Source organism: Schistocerca serialis, chromosome 8 (assembly GCF_023864345.2).
Source record: "Schistocerca serialis cubense isolate TAMUIC-IGC-003099 chromosome 8, iqSchSeri2.2, whole genome shotgun sequence".
Lineage (NCBI taxonomy): Eukaryota > Metazoa > Arthropoda > Insecta > Orthoptera > Acrididae > Schistocerca > Schistocerca serialis.
In genome coordinates, this window is record NC_064645.1 from 341043344 (window position 1) to 341065319 (window position 21976).

The 21976-nt window shown below is 40.7% G+C and overlaps 1 protein-coding gene across 2 annotated transcripts in view; it reads right to left on the reverse strand.

Moving 5' to 3' along the window:
- Positions 1-21976, reverse strand: part of LOC126416297 (beta-galactosidase-1-like protein 2) — a 137812-nt gene that overhangs the window by 30536 nt on the left and 85300 nt on the right. For both annotated transcript variants that reach the window (XM_050083954.1, XM_050083955.1), the window contains exons 4-9: positions 16765-16906; positions 16174-16321; positions 9994-10146; positions 9453-9599; positions 6795-6982; positions 164-411 (exon numbers count right to left, since the gene is read on the reverse strand). In XM_050083954.1, the coding sequence (XP_049939911.1) occupies positions 164-411; positions 6795-6982; positions 9453-9599; positions 9994-10146; positions 16174-16321; positions 16765-16906 (1026 nt within the window). The remainder of the gene's footprint in view (positions 1-163; positions 412-6794; positions 6983-9452; positions 9600-9993; positions 10147-16173; positions 16322-16764; positions 16907-21976) is intronic.

Below are 21976 nucleotides of genomic sequence, written 5' to 3' on the forward strand. Positions count from 1 at the left end.
TATTTGAATAATGTGTATATATCTGTTGCATCTCGCCTTCATCTGTTCACCCACATGTATGCATTACCTAATACATAAACTGGCTTGTCCACTGTCTGTTAGACAAGCTGCTACTTTCGTAGTTTAGACTAGCAATAAAAAATATTATCAAACTGTCCAATACCTCTGTTCCCAGAAACCAAATCCCTCTAACTGTATAACTGAGGTAAGAGGGTCAGTTTTGCTTTCTCCATCTATAAGCACTATAGCAAGATCTCGGACACGTCCAATAATTTGTAAGACCGAGCTTTCTCCAATTGTTACGCCAGTCTTTCGATAAAGCACAAACCCATAACTTTGGCCATTGCCATTGTTGATATCAAGATATTCCATTGGCAGAATCTCCGTTGAATTAACCCAGTCTCCTGCATCCTAAAACATATTACACATCACAATGTAATTGTTCTTATCTGCAGAAGAATTATGAAAAAAATCAGTATAGTGTTTTTAAATCACAAATTGAGATAACCAATTGTTGTCGGTGACAAAATACTCTTGATAAACAGACATTGTAAAGATTTCACTTATTTACATGCTGTGCTAATTTTGTATGTATTGTGTTCACTTTAATGAGTATATCACAAACGCTTAACACACTTACTTACACAAGGTGATCATAATGAAAGCTCCATTTTCAATACGCTGTAACTGTATTACAGTAGAATATATTTTACAGTAGAATATCTTTGTCTTCCCTCTGACACCCATGCCTCCATCTTTGCTACCCCCCCTGTTTACCTTACTCCTGTTGCTTTATAACCTGGGTTGTGAGTATCTGAATCCACTTTCCCTTCTTCCCCTTTCTCCCCCTCTCTCCTCCCTGATGAAGGAGAGTTACGAAAGCTAGGGTACGTAAATTTTCTGTTCTGTTTTGTGTATCTATTGGCTGTACTGAATTGAGGTAAGTACTGGCCAGCTCCTCTATCTCTTTGTTAGTATTTGTTTCACATCTTTACATGAGATTTTCCATTAATCATTTGGAACATACTGTTTATCTATTTCAATTTGTAGCAGAAAAGGTGGACAGCATTCTGCACATGTCTTGCACCAGTCTCACAACAATTAAAAACTGATGTTGGTTTTGGCCTCAGGATGATTAAAAACTGATTTCACTGTCACTTTTTATGCAGTTTTTGGCTTCAGGACAATTACAAACTGATTTTTCCCATTCAATGCCATGGTGGATGGACTTACCTAATTAACAGTGCCACAACAGTAGAATGTGAAACATGTGCAGTCATACACATGGCACAGTATGGTTGGTTTAATTTTAACTCAACCCGTAGCCATTGTATTGGGATTCATCTGTCATTTGTAGCCAAACCCATTTTCATTAAGACGCTTACAGCATACTCTAATGGGAAAATTTTCATTAATTTTTCTTTGTTTCCATAACATTCTGCCCTTCTTCGATACACAGAAGAGTGAAAGAAACTAGTACACCTGCCTAATACTGTGTGGGGCCCCCGCGCCAGCATGCAGAAATGCCGCAACACGATGTGGCGTGGACTTGACTAATGTCTGAAGTAGTGCTGGAGAGAAATGACACCATGAATCCTGCAGGGCTGTCCATAAATCTGTAAGAGTACAATGGGGTGGAGTTATCTTCTGAACAGCATGTTGCAAGGCATCCCAGATGTGCTCAGTAATGTTCATGTCAGGGGAGTTTAGTGGCCAGTGGTAGTGTTTAAACTCAGAAGAGTGTTCCTGGAGCCACTCTGTAGCAATTCTGGATGTGTGGGGTACTGCATTGCGCTGCTGGGATTGCCCAAGTCTATGGGAATGCACAATAGACATGAATGGGTCATTGTTGGTCCCGTTCCTGCAGGATCTTTTTCTGGCCACAGCGATGTCAGAGATTTGATGTTTTACTGGATTCTTGATATTCACAGTACACTTGTGAAATGGTCATATGGGAAAATCCCCACTTCATTGCTACCTCAGAGATGCTGTGTACCATCGCTCATGCATCGACTATAACACCATATTCAAACTCACTTAAATTTTGATAACCTGCCATTGTAGCCCCAATAACTGAGTAACAACTGTGCCACACACATGTTGTCTTATATAAGCATTGCCGACCACAGTGCCATATTCTGTCTGTTTATATGGCTGTGTATTTGAATGCACATGCCTACACCAGTTTCTTTGGCAATTCAGTGTAATCTTCCATACAAATCTGACGTCATTCTGAGCAGTGTTTCTAACTTAGTATTTTGAAACTGTAACTTTATTTATAATCACCCTGTATATCTCTTATAATAATTACTATTTCAGGAGAAAAATAATAGTTGCATTTGAGAATATATTTTAGCTTCTTGCAGGCTGAACTAATACAACATCCATTAGAACTTAGAGCTGCAAGCTACAAACTTTTATTAAGAGAAGAGACTGTAGAAAAAATGAAGCCTGATACCTGTATTTACACCATAAGCATGAAAATCGCTGTTAGTCATGGTCCTAACATTTGTCCTATCTTGATGCATTTGATCAATTTCAACCTTTTCTCTTCATGTCAATTGTGTGTGTGTGGGCGGGTGGGTGGGTGGGTGTGTGGGCGGGTGAGAGAGAGAGAGAGAGAGAGAGAGAGAGAGAGAGAGAGAGAGAGTAGTTGCATCATAAAGAACTCTACCCCCAGTGAAAGTAAAAGAACTGTCAAAACCCATATTTATTTGTCACTTTCAGCAGCATAGCACCATAGACCAAATCAATACATAATTGTCCAGTTTATATGTGATGCATCAGGTAGATCACAATTAAATGAAACTAAATGTCAGGGATAGAGTAATTACTTGGAAGAAAAGAAGTTTCTAGAAATCCTATAGCACAATAAAAATGATGTAATACAAAGTTTTTCTTCAGTTTGGCTTCTGCTTCTATAGTTTGTTTGATTAATTTGAGATGTGAAAAAAATTGGTTGTAAAATTTGATCCCATTGGATTTCACACCTTTTTCATGTGACTTTTTATTCTGTGGTAAGGTCTGTAGGTGACTTTTACTTCTTATGTTATCAAAGGAGTAATTATGATTCTTTGTAGGGATATATATACTGCATGCCAAACAAGTCGAGTTGATTATGTATAAGCCTAACTGAATGTAGGATTTTGGTCTGGGGTGAGGGGTGGTGTGGGGGAGGGGGGGGGGGGACACCTGAAATCACAGACATTGTGAATCCAAATTTTCTTGAGTAAATCAATTTTAATCAATTATAACACCAAGTACACAACCTCCAACCAACATTTCATAATTAGGACATTTAAAAACAACTGAGCATAGATAGTCTTTAAATAATTCCACGACTGTTATGGCAGAATCGGGTGGCCAATAAAAATGTTTGATGATTGCCAATTGTCTTCTGTTCACCTAGGTCAGTTACTCGCATCCAGGTGACTTCACAGTCAGACTCTGTTTTGACCTCAACAGACACAATATTTTTGTCTACTGCAAGGAACACTCCCTCTCCTACGGCATCTAACTGTATGTTCCTTGCCTCATTAAATATTTCACAGTTTTCTACTTCAGGTTTTATTCAGCTCTGAGATCTGAGAATAATTTCAGGAAGGTAGTAAATTCACAAACCTTGTTATGAATGCCTTGGCAATTTACCATAAAAGTGTTGATAGCAAAAGTGTCTTTATTTCATATGTCACCATCTATCTTCTAGCATCTTTAGGATTTCAGTGATGCTTCATAATGAATTAAGCAAACCTGTGACCATTTTGTTGCCTTTCTTTGTATATGTTTGATATCCCCTGTTTGTCCTATCTGATATAGAGTCTACACACTTAAGCATTATTCTAGGAGAGATACAAAAGGATTTTGCAAGTAGATTTTTCCCAGTACCCTATCAATGACCCACAGTCTGCCACCTGCTTTATATATGACTGAGCTTTCAAGACTGGTCCATTTTACCTCAGCACTAATTGTTTCTCCCAGTTATTTGTATTTGTTGGCTGATGCCAATTGTGACTCACTAAAATTGCAGTCATACAATATTTATGTTTTTGTGCTTTGTGAAGTGCAAAATGTGTCTGTAATTTTCAGGGAGACAGAAAGGGTTCAAGGGGACCGTTCTCTCTGATGAAGTACATAAATTTAGTATGTTGCTAGCTGTGCTGCAAAACAAGGTCTTCTTTCTTGTGATATGGTTTTTGTAGGGTCACTCAAGCGCAGTGAAGGAAGAAATGAAACGATCCTTGGTTATGTTTGAGTTAGAGTATTGTAGTTGTCTCTGGGATCCATTCCAATCAAATCTGACTTTGCAGTTTGATTTTATGCAAAGAAGAGTAGCAAGAATTGGCCTGAGAAATTTCAGTTGCTATAGACGTGTCACTGCCATGATACAGGGTCTTCAATAAGGCTCAGAAGCAAAAGGAAAATTCACAGAATACAATACATGTATTAAGTTGTTGCAGAGAGCATGAATGGGGTGTTGTAATAAATAAATGAAATGTGATGAAACGGAATCACAGCCAGAAGCTAAACCAGTCTCAAATGCAAAATGTGATTATGAACTGATCTATGCTATAAATTTAGTTATGTATCTTCCCACAAAAGAATTTAAGCTTCATTTCAAATAAGGTTATAACAATAATAATAATAATAAACACTTTCTATCTGACTCTTGTCTATTGTGGGTACTTGCCTTTCTGCATATCACTATTTATTTTCCATCAGTTTTATACATCATTTAATTACAGTCCTTTTTAGAAGAGTGTAGCAATCCAAAGGATTGGAAAAGGGCACAGGTCATCCCCGTTTTCAAGAAGGGACGTCGAACAGATGTGCAGAACTATAGACCTATATCTCTAACGTCGATCAGTTGTAGAATTTTGGAACACGTATTATGTTCGAGTATAATGACGTTTCTGGAGACTGGAAATCTACTCTGTAGGAATCAGCATGGGTTTCGAAAAAGATGGTCGTGTGAAACCCAGCTCGCGCTATTCGTCCACGAGACTCAGAGGGCCATAGACACGGGTTCCCAGGTAGATGCCGTGTTTCTTGACTTCCGCAAGGCATTCGATACAGCTCCCCACAGTCGTTTAATGAACAAAGTAAGAGCATATGGACTATCAGACCAATTGTGTGATTGGATTGAGGAGTTCCTAGATAACAGAACGCAGCATGTCATTCTCAATGGAGGCAAGTCTTCCGAAATAAGAGTGATTTCAGGTGTGCCACGGGGGAGTGTCGTAGGACCGTTGCTATTCATAGTATACATAAATGACCTTGTGGACGACATCGGAAGTTCACTGAGGCTTTTTGAGGATGATGCTGTGGTGTATCAAGAGGTTGTAACAATTGAAAATTGTACTGAAATGCAGGAGGATCTGCAGCGAATTGACGAATGGTGCAGGGAATGGCAATTGAATCTCAATGTAGACAAGTGTAATGTGCTGCGAATAAATATAAAGAAAGATCCCATATCATTTAGTTACGATATAGCAGGTCAGCAACTGGAAGCAGTTAATTCCCTAAATTATCTGGGAGTACGCATTAGGAGTGATTTAAAATGGAATGATCATATAAAGTTGATCGTCGGTAAAGCAGATGCCAGACTGAGATTCACTGGAAGAATCCTAAGGAAATGCAATCCGAAAACAAAGGAAGTAGGTTACAGTACGCTTGTTCGCCCACTGCTTGAATACTGTTCAGCAGTGTGGGATCCATACCAGATAGGGTTGATAGAACAGATAGAGAAGATCAAACAGAGAGCAGTGCACTTCATTACAGGATCTTTTAGTAATCGCAAAAGTGTTACGGAGATGATAGATAAACTCCAGTGGAAGACTCTGCAGGAGAGACGCTCAGTAGTTCAGTACGGGCTTTTGTTGAAGTTACGAGAACATACCTTCACCAAGGAGTCAAGCAGTATATTGCTCCCTCCTATGTATATCTCGCGAAGAGACCATGAGGATAAAATCAGAGAGATTAGAGCCCACACAGAGGCATACCAACAATCCTTCTTTCCATGAACAATACGAGACTGGAATAGAAGGGAGAACCGATAGAGGTACTCAAGGTACCCTCCGCAGAGTATGGATGTAGATGTAGATGTTCTGTGAAGGAATCTATCAGACATGGAACACCAGGTACGAAAGGGAAACTAAATGCATCAGTTGCTTCATAGGAAAGAGTAATAGCTTTTAATACTCAGAGAGCAACATTGGTAGAGTGAAGCTTTGAAGCAGTAAGGCTATAAAGCATGTTCATATGGCAAAGTTAGTTGGATTTTTGCCTATCATAGACAATATTCTGGGTTTAATCCAAGGTCTGGCACACAGTATTAATCTGTTTGGAAATCTCAACAATGAAAACCATTTTTTAAATATGCCAATTTACTGTTTAATGTTTCATTCAAAAAGCAAAAATTTCTGGCAAAAACTGCTAGCACATAAAAGTGTGTAAGTCTGTCTTTAGTATGAATACTTTTGGCCAAATATCAAGGTGAATTTTGCAACGTGACCCCCCCCCACCACTTCGCCCCCCCCCCCCCCCCACCCCAATAAAAAAAGTTGTTCTGAATTCATGAAAAGGTTCAAGAGAGAGAGGGGAAACTTCTGTTAGTTTTGCAGAGAATGACAAAATATTTTTTCCATTACATGTTCTTGCTTTCTTCAAACTGGTACTGAAATTTAAAATGTCTGTTTTGTTAAGCGGGGTGAGAGTTCGGCTACATTTCGAAAATGCAACTCTCACTTGAGACTGCCTTCAAGCCCATAACCATACATAAATGTATAACAGCATACCACTTGTGCAACAATTTCATCTAAAGTCAGCTGTCCAAGAAGAGGAACATCAGCGTAGGCCACTTTATCACTCTCTTTTGGAGCATCTGCCTTGAGGAATTGTCTGGGAGCGTATTGCTCCAAAAGCTCTTTTACTGCTGTGTACTTTTCTGTGTAATCTCCTGCCTCTGAAAGTGGTGCATCATAATCTGAAACCAAACAATAAAGCTATCAAAGTTCCACTGTCACAAATCATGCAGGAGAAATGTATCTAGTGATTCCACTCAAATCTTAATATGTCATTAATTAAATTAAATTTAAAATGTTTTATTACAGTAAAAATGAAAAAAAAAATTACCAACCTCATTCAGATGAATGTACAGTAAACAAAACAAGCTAGATTCAATAGCAGTGCCAACACAGTGCAGTCAGGTGAGACAAGGTAGCTGTACAGTTCTGTGCTTGTGTGTATGTATGTATATTCTACAGCTCTGAAAAAGGATTCATCCAAAGGCTAGCAAAAATCCAGACTTGTTTATGTACCTTTCAGTGATTCAGCTGCATCAGTACCTCTGTCTGTATGAAACCTACCAACCACCAACAATATCTCCGCTTCAACATCTGCCACTCGTTCCATACTGAGAAGTCCTTTCCATATAGCCTAGCCACCCATGGCCGTCATATCTGTAGTGATAAGCAGTCCCTCTTCAAATATACCAAGGGTCTCAGTGAGGCCTTCACAGACCAAAATTACCATTCCAGCTATATACAAAAGCAATTCTCCTGGGCCTTGTTTCTTGCATCACCTATCACCTCCCACATTCCCTCTGTCTGGTCACAAAGGAGCGCTCCCTTCATGACCCAATACCACCCAACACTGAAGCACATTCCCCATCAGGGTTTTGACTACTTCCCTCTGTGCCCTGAAACAAGGTATATCCTACCAACTATCCTTCTCAGCCCAACCACAATGATATTCTGCCACCTATTGGACCTGCGCAATATCCTTGTCCACCTGCACTTCACCCCTGCTCTCAACCCCTTGCATCATGACTCCTATCCCTGCAGTAGACCAAGATCCCCGACCTGTCCCATACATCCTCCCATCATCACCTACTCCAGGCCAGTCACAGGTATCACCTGTTCCATAAAAGGCTGGGCTACCTGTGAAAGCAGTCATCTGATCTACAAACTAGGCTGCAATCACTGTGCTGCTATCTATGTGAGCATGACCAAGCTGTCTGTCTGCATGAATGGACACCAAAAAACTGCAGGCAAGAGACAGCTGGACCACCCAGTTGCTGGACATGCTGCTCAACACACTGTGTTTCACTACAATGACAGCTTCACAGCCTACCCTATCTGCATCCTTCCTACCAACACCAGTTTTTCTGAACTGCACAGGTGGGAACTCTTGCTGCAATATATCTTAATTTCTGTAACCTCCCTCACCTCACCCTTCACTAGTCCCTGTCCTTCATACACCTGTCCTCATCCCTGCTCTGACCCCATCACTAAACAGCCTTCTACTCTACCAATGAACACACTATTCTTTTTCCCCTTCTCTACTTCTCACCTTTTCTGCTCCCTCTCCCCCTCCTCAAGCCTCCCAATTGCACCCAACAGCCCTACACTGCCCCACCACATCCGTGAATGCTGCCACATGTAGCACCACACTCTCCCCCAGCCCTATCCTGCTATCCCTCCCTCTCCTCATCCCAGCATTCTCCTTACCCCACCACCTGTGGATTGCTTCTCCCATTAGGTGCAGTTGCTTACAGTCTGGTCTCAGGGGCCAGAGACAGATGTCTGTATGAGTTGTGCATGCATTAATGTGTGTGTGTTTTGTACTTGAGAAGAAGGTCTTTTTGCTGAAAGCTTAAATGTATAGCAGTCTTTTTGTTGTGCCTATTGTGCATCAGTATCTCCTCATATAACTGTCATTATTCCATCCTGGATTTTTCACTGTTTGATCTGACATCAAGGACACAAAAATACAGAGGTGTTGTCCATGACACGCACATGAAGCCCTATCATAGTCCTGGGCCACAGACCTACAACAGGGGCTTCTGGTACAGGGAACTTGAAGACACACCCAACAATTGCAATACCTTGACAGAAGTAACCCCATTTGCACATTGTAATGACCATGACAATATGATATGATGCAACCAGAATACAAGGATCCATCAATACCTTCACATGGAGGCCACTAGATAGATCCAGATCCAGGAAGCTACAGGAAGAGCAATTCAACATGCTAAATGTTGTCCAACATTATGTAGTAGTTATGGTCAGTCGCTGATGAGATGCAGGTCATTGCTTTTATTCCTCCATCCTGCAGTAAAATAAATGTCGTGTGACTAGGGCCTCCCGTCGGGTAGACCGTTCGCTGGATGCAAGTCTTTCGATTTGACACTATTTATCTTTAAGGGTTTCTAAAGGATTTCTAATTTCTGGAAAGTCTGGGGGCTTATTTTGGACTAATAAAATTTACCAGAAAATTTCATGCATCAATAAATAGAGCACTCTCTGCTGAGGCAGATAGTTCAGTTCTTCCATATTTTGTATAATAGCATGAGGTCTGAATTATGAGAATAGTTACTTGCACGTTATTTCCTACAATTTACTAGTGCTATCATTTAGTCTGAAGCCATGTATTGTGAACTAATGGTTTACCATAGCTAGTAACATCTGGAGTATAAGTTGGGAATGTATCTGCAATGTTTGCTCCATTCATGAATCCAAAGCTTGTGCCTCCATGAAACATGTAGAGGTTAAAAGATGCCGGAAATGTTATTATCCTCTCCAAGACATCACGGAAACCTTTTTTAGAAGAAAAAAAGAAGAACACAATTATTGAATCTTACCAATTACAAAAAATTACGATTTTGGTAATAAGAATTCATAAGGTACTTACAAATAAATTTTTATGTCACACAGAAGTAGCAATGATTTGAAATATTTAAAAATGATTAAATACACATAAAAATTCTAATCATCAGCATTATGAGGCTAGTGATCACTTCACATAATTATCTGATCATCAGTTTTCATATTGCACAATGCAGCATTCTGGTCAAGCTAAGTCTGTCACAATCTACTAGACACTAATTGTGCACTTTCACTAGAAATTTATCAAAACATAAGCTATTACTTTCTGATTTCTAAACCAACAAATGTTTCCAAGTATGTTATTGGTTTAAATATAAAAGCATACTTTCAACCGATGTAGTTGAGTGACTGCTCTCCATCCAGTGATCAAACCATCCTGACCAATATTCCATGACCATTGCTGGTTTATCTGGTTGTAATTCCTTTAGCCTGTTGAGCTGATCCTCTGGATTGACTTGGAAGTTTGCAGTCTGTAAAGCTACAAATACAAAGACTTCATGAGCTGCAAATTTTTAAATTATTCATTGGTGGAGCTATTAGTCCCCTTCTATTGAAGAGTGTTAGATGTTAAGTCTGCCAATAATATCAATAAACAAGAGTATCTTGTCCATGTAAACACAAATTACACTAGCTTCTTTAAAATTAAGAAACCTGCAGTTAAAGTTTACAATTTTTCTTACATCAAAAAGAAGTTAGCTGTCCACACAGTGGTTGCATGGGTAGTAATATCTTTACATCTTATCATGAGTGGTTAAATGGACCCTGCCACAAGCCAGTAACTATGTAGAGCACAACTGGAGCCTGTCCATTTTCATTTATATGCTGTCTGAGCAAGGGAGCCAAAGTGCAAAGTTCTTATATTTTTAATTAGATGCTGGAAGAAAGAAATCCTATACAGTTGTGAAAATATCATAATATGTATGTGTAATAATAAAATAAAGATCTGCACCCAACTTCCACCTACAACAGTGGGACACAATAGTGGAACACACTATCTTCTATGTGTCATTTGTGTGTGTGTGGGGGGGGGGGGGGGGGGGGGAGGGGGAGGGGCATGCATTTTCCATTGCTGGAATAATAAATAATAGTTAATGAGTGGTGTCATGATCACCTTGGTGGTAACAGCGATTCAGTGTTTGATAATATGTGGAAACCAAACAGTCTTTGATCGCAAGTTTATTTATTGACTTCAATAACTGGTTTTGATCATTATGATAATCATGAGATTGATCCAAAAAAGGCATGTGGATATTCATGAGTAAGAGCATTATGATAAATTACAACCATGTAAGTAGTAGCATTGATTCACATGAATCATGTGACAAATAATGTACTTGTGTCCTTTTACTTAGTAAAAGAAGCAAATAAAATTCTTATCCATAAGTCTTATCATCACAAAATATACACACATAAAAAAGTTTTGCATCACCTTCGTTCCCAGAACTCCTGAAGATACACATTGACTGTGGATATTGTATCACAGACATAGTCCCTTTGACTGTACAGAGATGTCACTAAGCCCACCCAGAGATGTAAACAACCATGCATGACCAGCACCTATTAGACGGAGAGGGTCCGACAGCCAATCAGTTCCAGTCATTCCACCAGTAAGGAGGTACACAGCTCGTGTTGTCTGTAATTCAACTATGCCTAGACAGTCAATACTGCAGTTCGATTTCATTGTTACTTTGTGCCAAGATGGGCTCTCAACAAGGGAAGTGTCCATGTGTCTCGAAGTGTCTCGAAGTGAACCAAAGCGATGTTGTTTGGACATGAAGGAGATAGAGAAAGACAAGAACTGTCGATGACATGCCTCGGTCAGGTTGACCAAGGGCTACTACTGCTGTGGATGACTGCTACCTACAGATTACGGCTCAGAGGAACCCTGACAGCATCATCACCATGTTGAATAATGCTTTTCATGCAGCCACAGAAAGTCACGTTATGACTCAAGCTGGCACAATACTCTGCATGACGCACAACTTCACTCCCGATGTCCATGGCGAGGTCCAGCTTTGCAACCATGACACCAAGCAGTGCGGTACAGATGGGGCCAACATGCCAAATGGACTGCTCAGGATCGGCATCACATTCTCTTAACCAATGACTGTCACATATGTCTTCAACCAGATAATCGTCGGACACGTGTTTGGAGGCAACTCGGTCAGGCTAAACGCCTTAGACACACTGTCCAGTGAATGCAGCAAGGTGGAGGCTCCCCGCTGTTTTGGGGTAGCATTATGTGGGGCTGACATAAGCCACTGGTGGTCATGGAAGGCCCCATAATAGCTGTACGATACGTGAATGCCATCCTCCGACACAGTGCAACCATGTTGGCAGCACATTCTCGAGGCATTTGTCTTCATGGATGACAATTTGCGCTCCCATCATGCACATCTTGTGAATGACTTCCTTCAGGATAATGACATTGCTCAACTAGAGTGACCAGCATGTTCTCCAGACATGAACCCTATTGAACATGCCTGGGATGGATTGAAAAGGGCTGTTTATGGATGACATGACCCACCAATCACTCTGAGGGATCCACGCCGAATCGCCATTGAGGAGTGTGACATTCTGGACCAACACTGCCTTGATGAACTTGTGGATAGTATGCCAAAATGAATACAGGCATGCATCAATGCAAGAGGCTCTGCTACTGGGTATTAGAGGTACTGGTGTGTACAGCAATCTGGACCACCATCTCTCAAGGTCTTGCTGTGTGATGGTAGAACATGCAATGTGTGGTTTTCATAAGCAATAAAAATGGTGGTAATGATGTTTATGTTTACCTCTGTTCCAATTTTCTGTATACAAATTCTAGAACTCTCGGAACTGAGGTGATGGAAAACTTTTTTTATGTGAGTTAAAACATTATTAAACTGTGATGAACACTCATGGGCCATGATGCAGAGCCACCATTAGCTCAGTGTTTACAGTTGCAGTACAAACAGCTGATGGGCCTTGGCTGGAAAAACCCTCAATGTTTAACTAGAAATCCAAAAGACTATAGCCACTAAAACCAATAAATGCAATATCACTGTTATAACATTCGACCATGACTACACTGGCAAATATGAAACATTTTTTCACAGTGAATGGTGCTACTGTGGTATGTAAGGATCTTTAAAAAACCAAACATACTTTAGTAAAAATATAGGTAACTCTAGATTTTTACTTACAAAGAAACAAAGAGAAGCTTCTAAAATTACGAACCTCAGTATCTGCAAACTTACATCTCAAGTAAAAATGTGTAACAACTGTAATCCAAATTGCCCTGTTGTTAACAACAGGTGATACCCTAATTAAAAATTTTATAAAATACTAAATGTAAAATTGAAATCAGCAAAATTTCAGAGTTAAAGACCATTTGAGAATTAGCTAATGCCATTAAAGAGATAACCATTCCTGATTATGCAATTTTAGTATTGCTCAATATTGTATTGTATTATATGTTTACCGGGGGCCTAGAAACAACAGAGAGGCCCTGCCCCCGCCACAGCTGCTGTGCTCCACAGCCCCATGATGACTACCGTAGTCCACTTTTCCCCTCCACCGCCCCAGACTGAACCACTCTATCAGGGTTGTTGTGTGGTTCGGTCCCCAGTGGAATCCCCCCCAGGGAATGTCTCACACCAGACAAGTGTAACACCTATGTTTGTGTGGTAGAGTAATGGTGGTGTACGCATACGTGGAGAACTTGTTTGCGCAGCAAGCGTCAACATAGTGTAGCTGAGGCGGATTAAGGGGAACCAGCCCACATTCACTGAGGCAGATGGAAAACTGCCTAAAAACCATTTACAGACTGTCCAGCTCACTGGACCCCAACACAAGTCCACCGGGCGGATTCGTGCCGGGGACCAGGCACTCCTTCCTGGTCCAGAAAGCCGTACGTTAGACCGCACGGCTAACCGGGTGTGCATCACTCAATATCACTAACATTTGTACCAATGTACCAATTAATGAAACTATCAAAATTATAAAATGTTATCTGACATCCCACAAGAAAATTAGTACTTCAGAAACCATTGAGTCCACTGAAATGTCTGAACTCATACTGTTTTATAACTACTGCACTTCACTTGTAATAATAAAATAAATTGCCTAAAAAAGGCCTTGCAATGTGAAACAGCTTAGCTGGCACACTGGCTGATATTTTAATTACTGGGTTGAAAATAATTTTTTAATAAATTTGCAAACAGTAAAAATTAAATAATTTCTTATAAATGTTGTGTAGACAATATCTTGGTGTTAGTGCAAACAGTATCAACGCCTTTGCACAATGGCTGTTTTCTATACCATAGACATATGTTCAGCATTTATAAAAGTTCTGCACTTAGTGGTGATATTTTTCGTGCCAAGTCCTGTCACCCTACAGGGTATAAAAGAGCATTTTTTATTTCCATCATATACCAATATATTCACTTACCATTAGACAGCCAAAAAATATTTAAAGAATTAGACTTATTAGACCACTTAGCCATGCCAAAAAGTTACACAGAAAGCTTTGTCATGCTACCATACAATAAGATATAGAAAACTAAAGAATATAAACACTCAACAGAAAGCAACAAAAAGTAACAATAATTGAGTCTGCATGACATTTTTCAAGTGTTTCAATAGCTAGAGAAAAAAAGCATAACCAAAGAAGCACCTTAAGAGCACAACCATCAGATGCAGCTTTCAAATAAATAATAATTTGAAAATTCAGCTTAGACACAAACAAAAGAAACTGTGAAATTCAGATGTCTATAAAATACACTGCAATAATTGTGATACATTTTATATTGCACAGACGGGCACAAATTTCAACATTAGATTTCGGGAACATACACATCTGCAGAAAATATACAACTGTATTTGGACTACATCTGATTGAACAGCAGCATGCTGTAACCAACATACATTACAACATGCAAGTCATACATACTGTATCGAAGGGCCACCTACTGGACCTTCTGGAAGAAAAGAGATGTAAAGGAACAAGACATACCACACTATTTCAGTTCTGAATCAAATCCCAACTGCCTATTTTTTGCTGTATGACAGGCTGTTATAGCTTTTGCCTGTCCTGATATGCTGACCCTGTCCATTTGTTTTTCTGTTTCTGTCCCTGTCCGTGCATGCATCTTCTTGGCTCTGTTTATATGAGCTCATTGTACCTGTGGCTTTCTTCCTGTATCTCTGTATGCTGCTTTCAATTAATATCATTATGTACTATATATGCCATAGACATATATTTGAGAGCTACAATTAACACTTTGAACTGATATTTTACTGTGGTCCCATATTTATGCTCTAGCTCTTTTTTAATTACATTTTCAACTCACCCTATTTTGGCTTATATATAATTATAAACATCCTCTCCCTTTGTAACTTGATTGTAAACTGTGCTTATGATGAGCAACACATAGTGGCCAAGCCTCCTCAGCTGTTTGTACACAAGCTGTAAGCACAGCATGCTAACAGTGGCCCTACATCACAGGTCATGACTGTTCATCACAGTTTTACTATGTTTTTGTATTTTGTGATGTTGCCAGTCATGGCTAAGAATTTTATTTGCATACTTTGCTAAGTTCAAGGAGGCAGATATGTTACTTGTTTGATGCTTCTCAGGTCATGTGAATCAACACTACTATTTATACTGTTGCAATTCACTATTAAATATGCATGTCCTTTCTCTTTTGAGATTGATCTGATGGTGATAATAAAGACCAAAAATGGTTAGTGAATTGAATAAACAAATTTGTGGTTGAAGATTGTTTTGGTTTCCAAAAAATAGTTAACTTCTGGATAAATAAAACTCATGGATTTTGCACATGTTTCAATTTACTAAAAAACAATGTATCAGTGATGGGCTGGTAGTTCTTCCATTGCACATCATGAAAACTAATAAATAATGGGATAGAATTACTGGCCAGTAGTGCTGAGGTGGTGAAACATGCAGTACTGCTGACAGATTAAAGTAATGCACTTCTTAGCTTTCAAAAATAATAGTTCCTTCCTCAGGAAGAGGAGGGGGACAGGTTGTGGGAGTGAAAAACAATGACAAGTCAATCAAACACTAAGATGAGAGAAACCCATCTGTAGTGAGGAAGAGGGCGGACAAAGATGAAGGAGTAGGAGTCACAGAGAGGAGATCAGATGGCACACTGGTAACCAGTGCTAGCTTCAGTCCAGTTACCTTCATCCTCACTATAAGTGGATCTCTCTCACCTTGGAGTCTGCGTAACCTAACCCTCTTTTTTAACTTTGCAGTATATATCCCTCACTCCTCCCCAATGAAGGAACTATTAGTGCTGAAAGCTAGTTTGTCTCATTTACTTTTATGTGCATCTATCAATGGTGCTATACATTTCACGTATCGAAAGTAAGTACTGAGCAGCAATTCTGTCTGATAATTTACTATTTCCCTCAATTAAATCAATTTATTAACATTGACAAAGTAGCATTAATAAGTATTTCATTTTATTAGACATCACCAAAAAATAAATAATTGTTTTACCTCCTTCCAAAGATCCACGATCACCACTGCTAAGAGGAGAATCAGATGTGTAAAATAATCCTTCAATTCCATGACTGAGGTACAGATCACGTAAAAATGTCAGGTACTCTTTGTCAACGACACCAGTTGAGCCATACTCATTCTCCAACTGAACAAAAGGTAAAGAACATGTTATCAGTTTAACTATGACTACATATCATGTGTGGCCAAATCACATTCGTAAGCAGTAAAGAAAGTTAAGCAAAATCTAATAATGAATATTAAACATTAAAACAATAAGTAATTCCAAACCAACCTGTGTTTGTCAACAATAAAATATGAAGCAGCATCATTTACAAGACACAAAGGAAACATGTAATTATCAAGAATTTAGCAACAAATACATTCTCTGTGATATGCTCGAATGCAATGATAAAGAAAATGGTTCATAAAGATAGCAGAAGTGGCAGAGAGGTATCACGTCAGAAGCCCAGGTCAACAGGAGCAGACAAACTACAGAACAGAAATAAGAATGATAGTAAATGTACATCATTCTCAAATTATATAACATAACTTCAGTGACCACAAACATCACATCAATATAAGACTCACCTGAACTGCAATGATAGGTCCACCTTTTATAAACTGCCATTTTGCTATAATTGGCAGTAGTTTATCATAGTATGCTTTTACTTTTGAAGTGTATTTTTCATCAGAAGTTCGTACTTTGATACCAGATGTTCTGAGCAGCCAGCTACAAAAGAAGAATTGACATTATCCAAAAATAGTCATATGCAACGCACACACAAAAGAAGCATAATTATAATTTCAGATTAACTGCTGATAGATTTGAAAGAACAATGAAACTGAAGAAATGTTGCTTTCTCATCAATACCAGTCAATTTGTTCAGACTATAAAAAATCATTTGGGAATCACATGAATTCAAAGGTATTCCCACATCCTTCTCCCATGCCCCTAGTAGAATCTAGTAACCAAAATTGAAAAAGGCAACTGCTCCCCTGCAACTGATTAATAAGAGGTGGTGCATAGATAGAGTTAAAGAAAGTACAACACCTGACCTATGGCAGACTTAGCTGTGGAGTGACTGTACAGGCACACAATTTTGAAAGGAGAGAAGGATGGATTGTGGCAGCTGGGGCCAGGGAAAATGTGTTGGAGCACAGAAGGTTTAGGAAAGTATTGTGTGTGTGTGTGTGTGTGTGTGTGTGTGTGCAAGGGGGGGGGGGCAGAAGCCTGGGCAATGTGTGTGTGCAGGGGGGGGGGGGGGGGGCGGAAGCCTGGGCAAATTGTGTGTGTGTATGTGCTATGATGTTGTGTGAAAGAAGGTATACTTAAACAGGAAGAAGCAGCCATTTCAGCCTACTCTCTAAAGTACATTATCAACAAATTATGACTAGTGCCAATTTACTCACACTGATGTTTATGGTAATTGTTCTATTATCTTACCAATATTTATGTATGTCAGGTGAAAAACTTCTTTGAAAAAACCGCGGCTCCTTCTTTTAAATTACTTAGCCTCTGTTTTTATCTAATACTTCAAATGAAATATTTATGTAACTTTACACAGAACACTATCAACTGTACAAATACTGGTGAAGCCTAGGTTTGTTTGATGCAAGCATTAGAGCTACGCATAACTTACATCCCTGAGGACAAATATTCTGATAAATTAGAAATGGAGTTCTTTTGTTTTAACTCTGGAAATTTTGGGATTCCAATTTCCTGCCAGGTGTATGCAAGCAACTTGTTAATAGCTTTTGCACCAGAATATGTAAGGGGCTGTCAAATGAAAATGTGAAAGATGGGAAAAAAGTAAGTAAAATGTTTATTATTTCAAAAATATTCACCGTAACAGTTAATAAATTTATCCCACTGTGAGACAAGATGGTCAAATGCACAGGAATACAGATGGACAGCATTGTTCTGTTGCATGATAGTACCTGCCCACATGTTGACAAGGTTATTTTGAGTATGCTGCAGAAGTTTTGCTGGGAAGGCCTCACACATCCTCCACACACTCCTGAACTCCCCTCACTCAGTTATCATATTTTTGGAGGCCTGAGAGAAGATGTTTGTGTTTGTCGATATGCTTTGGATGAAGATGTGCACACCTGGGTACAAACACAATTCTGTAGGCAACTGCAAACATTTTTCCATGAAGGCATTGACCACCTTGTCTCAGCGGGGGAAAAACATATAAACAGTTATGGTGATTACTTTTGAAATAATAAACAGTTTGCTTACTTTTTTGTATCTGTGTTATTTTCATTTGACTGCTCCTTGTAAAACCAGTTTGAACTGTAGACAGGTACACATAATGTTCCAGCGTATCAACAAGTGCCGGCATGAAAATGGAGGACACAAGAGCAGAGAGGGCCATGAGACACTGTCAGCCGATAGCACGCTGACTAGGACATCACCACAACAGGAGTGGCTTCTACCTGAAGAGAATATAAGCGCAGCTTCTGCCAGCCTCAGCTGGACAGTAGAAGATGGGCACTAGCAGAGCTGTTACTTGTGATCCAGATCCATTACTTCCATGGACATTCTATGTAGCGAAAGACATGGATTATTTGCATGTCACCAATAGCTTGCGACATGACATTGTAAACCAAAGTTAAGTATTGTCTGTGGTGTCACCGCTAGCCACCACACTTGCTATGTGGTAGCTTTAAATCGGCTGCGGTCCATTAGTACATGTCGGACCCGCGTGTCGCCACTGTCAGTGATCGCAGACCGAGCGCCTTCACAGGGCAGGTCTCAAGAGATGGACTAGCACTCGCCCCAGTTGTACGGACGACTTTGCTAGCGACTACACTGACGAAGCCTTTCTTTCATTTGCCGAGAGATAGTTAGAATAGCCTTCAGCTAAGTCAATGGCTACGACCTAGCACCATAGCAATTGATAGTTATCGTATGAAGCATGTCTCATCAAGAACGATACCTCACGCCAGCCTGCTTGAGTTTAACGCGTGCATTTCGGCCTTCTCTAGCTACACAAAAAGTGGCGACGAGGATGGGATCACGTTGCCATGAATGTCCAAGTCCACAAAAAGTTTATTGTCCTGTTGACGACAAGAGCGACTGTTTTGTGCAATTTGAACAGACACTGGTACAGAATCACTTGCTAAATGACGTGATTTCCGTCGACGTCAACGCACACTTTTTGTGGGACGCACACAGTCACTTGTAGAGAGAGTGGTACTGGGCGGAGTGGAATTAACTACATGAATGTCCATGGGCGAAGGTTCATGAGCCTGAGTATTCTTGATCCCATTCCAGCTCGATACAGGAGCTGCAGTTTCATTGCTCAATAACGACATGTACAAACAACTGGACACACCTCCGTTGCGTGCTGCAAATGTTACGCTAACTACATATTCAGGACAGCATATCCCTGTGTTAGGACAGTGCAGCCTTCTTGCAACATATAAGGGACAAACAAAACTTTTGTCGTTTTACGTTCTTCGTTCTTCTTCTGCAGTGAACTTGTTTGGTTTAGATTTATTTCAGTTGTTTAACTTGTCGATAGTAAATCAGGTCCTCTCAGTGAACCAGACTGTGCCATCAGCCAGTGTTTCTCGTCTATGTGAAGAATTTGCAGACATTTTTGCATCGGGCCTTGGTTGCGTTAAGAACTATCAAACACATTTGGAACTGAAAGTAAACGCGCACCCGAAATTTTTCAGAGCGCGCAATGTTCCCCACGCATTGCGTGATGAGGTCGTCAGAACGTTAAACAATTTAGAATCACAAGGTGTAATTGAACGTGTGCCGGCTTCTCTCTGGGCTTCACCCCTAGTAATTTTGCAAAAACCTTCCGGAAAATTGAGACTTTGCGTGTACTTCAAAGCTACAGTGAATCCGCAACCCGTGACTTACCATATTTGGGACATGTAATTAATGCCCACGGCATACATCCCAGTCCAGAGCACCTCCGTGCCATACAAGACTTGCCTTCGCCGCAGAATTGAAGCAGCTACAGAGTGTGCTGGGAAAACATTATTATACTAACCATGTGCCGCAAGCCTCTTCCATTTCAGCTCCGCTTCATCGCTTACGCCGTAAAGGTGTTCCGTTCGTCTGGACGACGGAATGTGAACGCGCCTTTCGCCAGTTGAAATCGGCGTTGCTTTCTAATACTTGCCTTACGCCATTCGATCCCCGGAAACCCCTTTTGTTGATGGTAGATGCATTGAATTTCGGGATCGGTGCTGTGCTTGCGCACAAAGATGGTTCGCATGATCGCCCTATTGCCTTTGTGTCCAAATTGCTCTTGTCAGCGCAAAGAAATTATTCACAAATCGAGAAAGAAGCTTTGGCTCTCGTGTTTGGTGTTACAAAGTTTCACGATTTCTTGTATGGTCGTCACTTTACCATCATCACAGACCACAAACCTTTGACGTCACTTTTTCATCCGAACAAGCCTGTACCTCCACGTACAGCACAGAAATTCATTCGCTGGTCTATTTTCCTCTCGCAGTAACGCTACGATATCTTGTATCGGTCCACTGCTAAGCACGGAAACGCCGATGCGTTGTCCCGTTTGCCTGTTGCTGAGGATAAAGCATTCGATTCTTCCAAACTTGCTTGCATGTTCATTGATGCGGAAACCGATGACGTGGTCGAATCGTTTCCGATTGATTTTCGTCGTGTAGCTACAGCCGCAGCTGCTGACCCTGTCCTTGCTACCGTTTCGCGTTTTGTTGCTACGCAATGGCCTTTGTCAAAGTCACGGATCGAGGATCCGTTGGTTCGCAGATTTTTTGCTCACAAGGAGAGACTTTTTGTTCGTCGTGGTGTTTTGCTGTTGCATTCTGATAATGATCAGTCCAGAGTCGTGGCCCCACGTTTGTTACAGTCCTCTGTATTACGGCTTCTCCACCAAGGACATTGGGGTATAGTGAGAATGAAACAACTTGCTCGTCAGCACTGTACTTGGTTCGGAATCGATGCTGCGATTACGAATATGTGCTCTTCTTGCATGGCGTGTGCCGAACAACAATCCACACCTCTGCGGAAATTCTTTGCATGGCCGAAAGCCACGTCCCCTTGGCAACGCTTGCACATCGATTTTGCTGGTCCATTCTGGAATGCTCGATGGTTGGTTGTGGTCGATTCTTTCAGTAATTTTCCTTTTGTTGTCCGGATGTCTTCCACAATGTCATCTGCCACCATCCAAGCGTTGTCTGCTATCTTTTGCATTGAAGGTCTTCCACAGACTGTTGTTTCCGACAGTGGCCCACAATTCATGTCCGCAGAATTTCAGTCATTCTGCAAGGCCAATGGTATTCAACATTTGACGTCCGCACCGTTTTCGCCTCAGTCAAACAGTGCTGCTGAATGATTGGTCCGGACTTTCAAGTCACAGATGTTGAAGTTGAAAGAGTCGCATTCTCGGGAGGACACGTTGTTGCTCTTTTTGTCTTCATATCGCTCTCAGCCCCGAGATGGTCGCTCGCCGGCTGAGTTGCTCCACGGTCGTCCCCATCGAACCTTGATGTCTTTGCTGCATCCGCCGCATCAGGTTCCTGTGCAGCGGCAGACTCCTGATTTTGCTCCAGGCGACGTTGTATTCTATCGCAACTATTGAGGTTCACGGCGTTGGCTCGCAGGGCGCATTCTTCGCTGCCTTGACCGCGCGATGTATGTGGTTTTGGGGGCCTCTGGTGAGGTGCGTCGGCATCTCAATCAGCTGCGCCTCTGTCGTCGCCTGGGTTCTGCCGCTCCCCGTCTGCTTTCAGCGACGGTGCTGTCCGGTCAGCGCCCTGGGGACCCATCTACTGGCTCGCCTCATCCCCA